Source organism: Penaeus chinensis, chromosome 7 (assembly GCF_019202785.1).
Source record: "Penaeus chinensis breed Huanghai No. 1 chromosome 7, ASM1920278v2, whole genome shotgun sequence".
Classification (NCBI taxonomy): Eukaryota; Metazoa; Arthropoda; class Malacostraca; order Decapoda; family Penaeidae; genus Penaeus; species Penaeus chinensis.
This window is the reverse complement of record NC_061825.1, coordinates 36,434,613-36,436,269: the sequence shown is the minus strand read 5'-3', so window position 1 is coordinate 36,436,269 and position 1,657 is coordinate 36,434,613. Positions and strand designations below refer to the sequence as shown.

General features: G+C 58.8%; 1 protein-coding gene across 1 annotated transcript in view; it reads left to right on the top strand.

The window, feature by feature from the left end:
• Positions 1-88: 88 nt before the first annotated feature.
• The window catches only part of LOC125027511 (basic proline-rich protein-like), a 2,349-nt gene continuing 780 nt past the window's right edge, over positions 89-1,657 (top strand). Inside the window, exon 1 of the mRNA XM_047616591.1 lies at positions 89-1,062. Coding sequence (XP_047472547.1) covers positions 320-1,062 — 743 coding nt within the window. The 5' untranslated portion in view covers positions 89-319. The remainder of the gene's footprint in view (positions 1,063-1,657) is intronic.

Genomic DNA, 1,657 nt, shown 5'->3' with positions numbered 1-1,657 from the left:
TGTGTGTATTTATCTTTTAATGTATTGTTTAGTTTGGTATGTATTTTGTTTGCACTGCATTGATCTATTTCTTTATATATTTGCATTATTTGTGTGTGTCCCTTTCTCTCTTACTCCTTCCTTTCCTGCTTCCTCGCTTCCGTGCTCCGTTTCTCTGACCGGCCTTCTCCCGCAGAGCGTGGAGGTGCAGCACCACCGCGGCGGCGGCGGCGGCGGCCACGCGCCCTGCGGCTCGTCCGGCCCCGCGGCCTCGTGCGGCCGCCCCTCCACATTCCAGGCCGGCGGCGGAGGGGGGCGCGGACCCCTCCCGGCCGCCCCCATGAGTCGCGAGCAGCTGGAGCCTTTCCTGGCCGCCCTCGCCGCCCTGCAGGAGGAGCAGCGGCGTGGCGGCGGCGGCGGCGGCGGCTGTAGCGGCGGCGGCAGCAGCGGCGAGGCAAGTGACTCGTCGTCGTCCCTGGATAACCTGTCGTGCGAGGTGCAGCCGCCCACCACGCCCAGGGCCTCCCTCGAGTCCCTGCAGGAGAGCCCTCCCCGCCCCTCGCGCCCTTCCGCTGCCCTCAATCCTCCCCGCCACGCCCACGCCCCCGACGCCGCCGCGCCCGCCCTCCAGGACGCGCGCCCCCGCCCCGCCACCGCCAGGAGGGGCGTCGGAGGCGCCTCCGCGCGAAGGGCCACCTGGTGCAGCCCGGGGGGAGGCGGAGGGGGCCACCTCCACCACCCCTCGCCCCTCCACCCCGCCCCCGAGCACTCCCTCCCGCCGCCGCCGCCCGCGCCCTCGGGAGACCGCCTGCTCTTCGGCGCCACGCCGCAGGTGGCGCTCGGGCCGCACTTCGTCACCTTCCAGGTCGCAGGCGGCGGCGCTGAGGGGGGCGCGGGGGCGGCGGCGGCCATCCTGCGGGGGGGCGAGCACCGCGGGGGCGACCCCCCCCCTGCCCCTCCAGCTGGCCAGACGCGCCTCGCAGTTCCTCGCCCCCAGCCCGGCCCCCCCGCACGGCCCCCCCTCCCTCCCCCCCCTGAAGCCCAGCCCGGACGACGCGGCGCCCCGAGGGTCCTCGCACTCAGGTGAGGCCAGGCCGCCCCTGGCCACGTGGCCCGCGTGGCCCGCGTGGCCGGCCCGGGAGGAGGAGAAGGAGGAGGAGGAGGAGTGGAGAAGGAGAAGAGAACTTTACTTAGACGAAGCAAAGACTAAATTCTGAACAGAAAGATGCCAGCGAGACAAAATATGCATGAGTAAATGATAAAAAAAAATATATATCACAAAAAAAAAAATTATAATATTCTACAACCAAAACTGCAATAGTATCAGACATAAACCATAAGCAAGGGAGACTCTAAGAGTTCGAAAAGAATAGAAAAATAAGACATTAATTTTGGGCAATTGATTAATTAGTGGCAAGAAGCCGTAAGATAGCGTTTTACCTTTTAGTTTTTCATTACACTTTTGGTTAGTTTTAGTATTCTTATGATTATTAGTTTATTATTATTGGTTATCTATTATTATTATTATTACCATTATTTATTATCATTAAAATTATAATTATCATTATTGTTATTATCAGTATCTTCTTCTCTCTTTATTCTCATTATATTGCAATTATCCTTATCTTTTCATTATGGTCATTATTATTATTATTATTACTCTTAGTATTGTAATTAT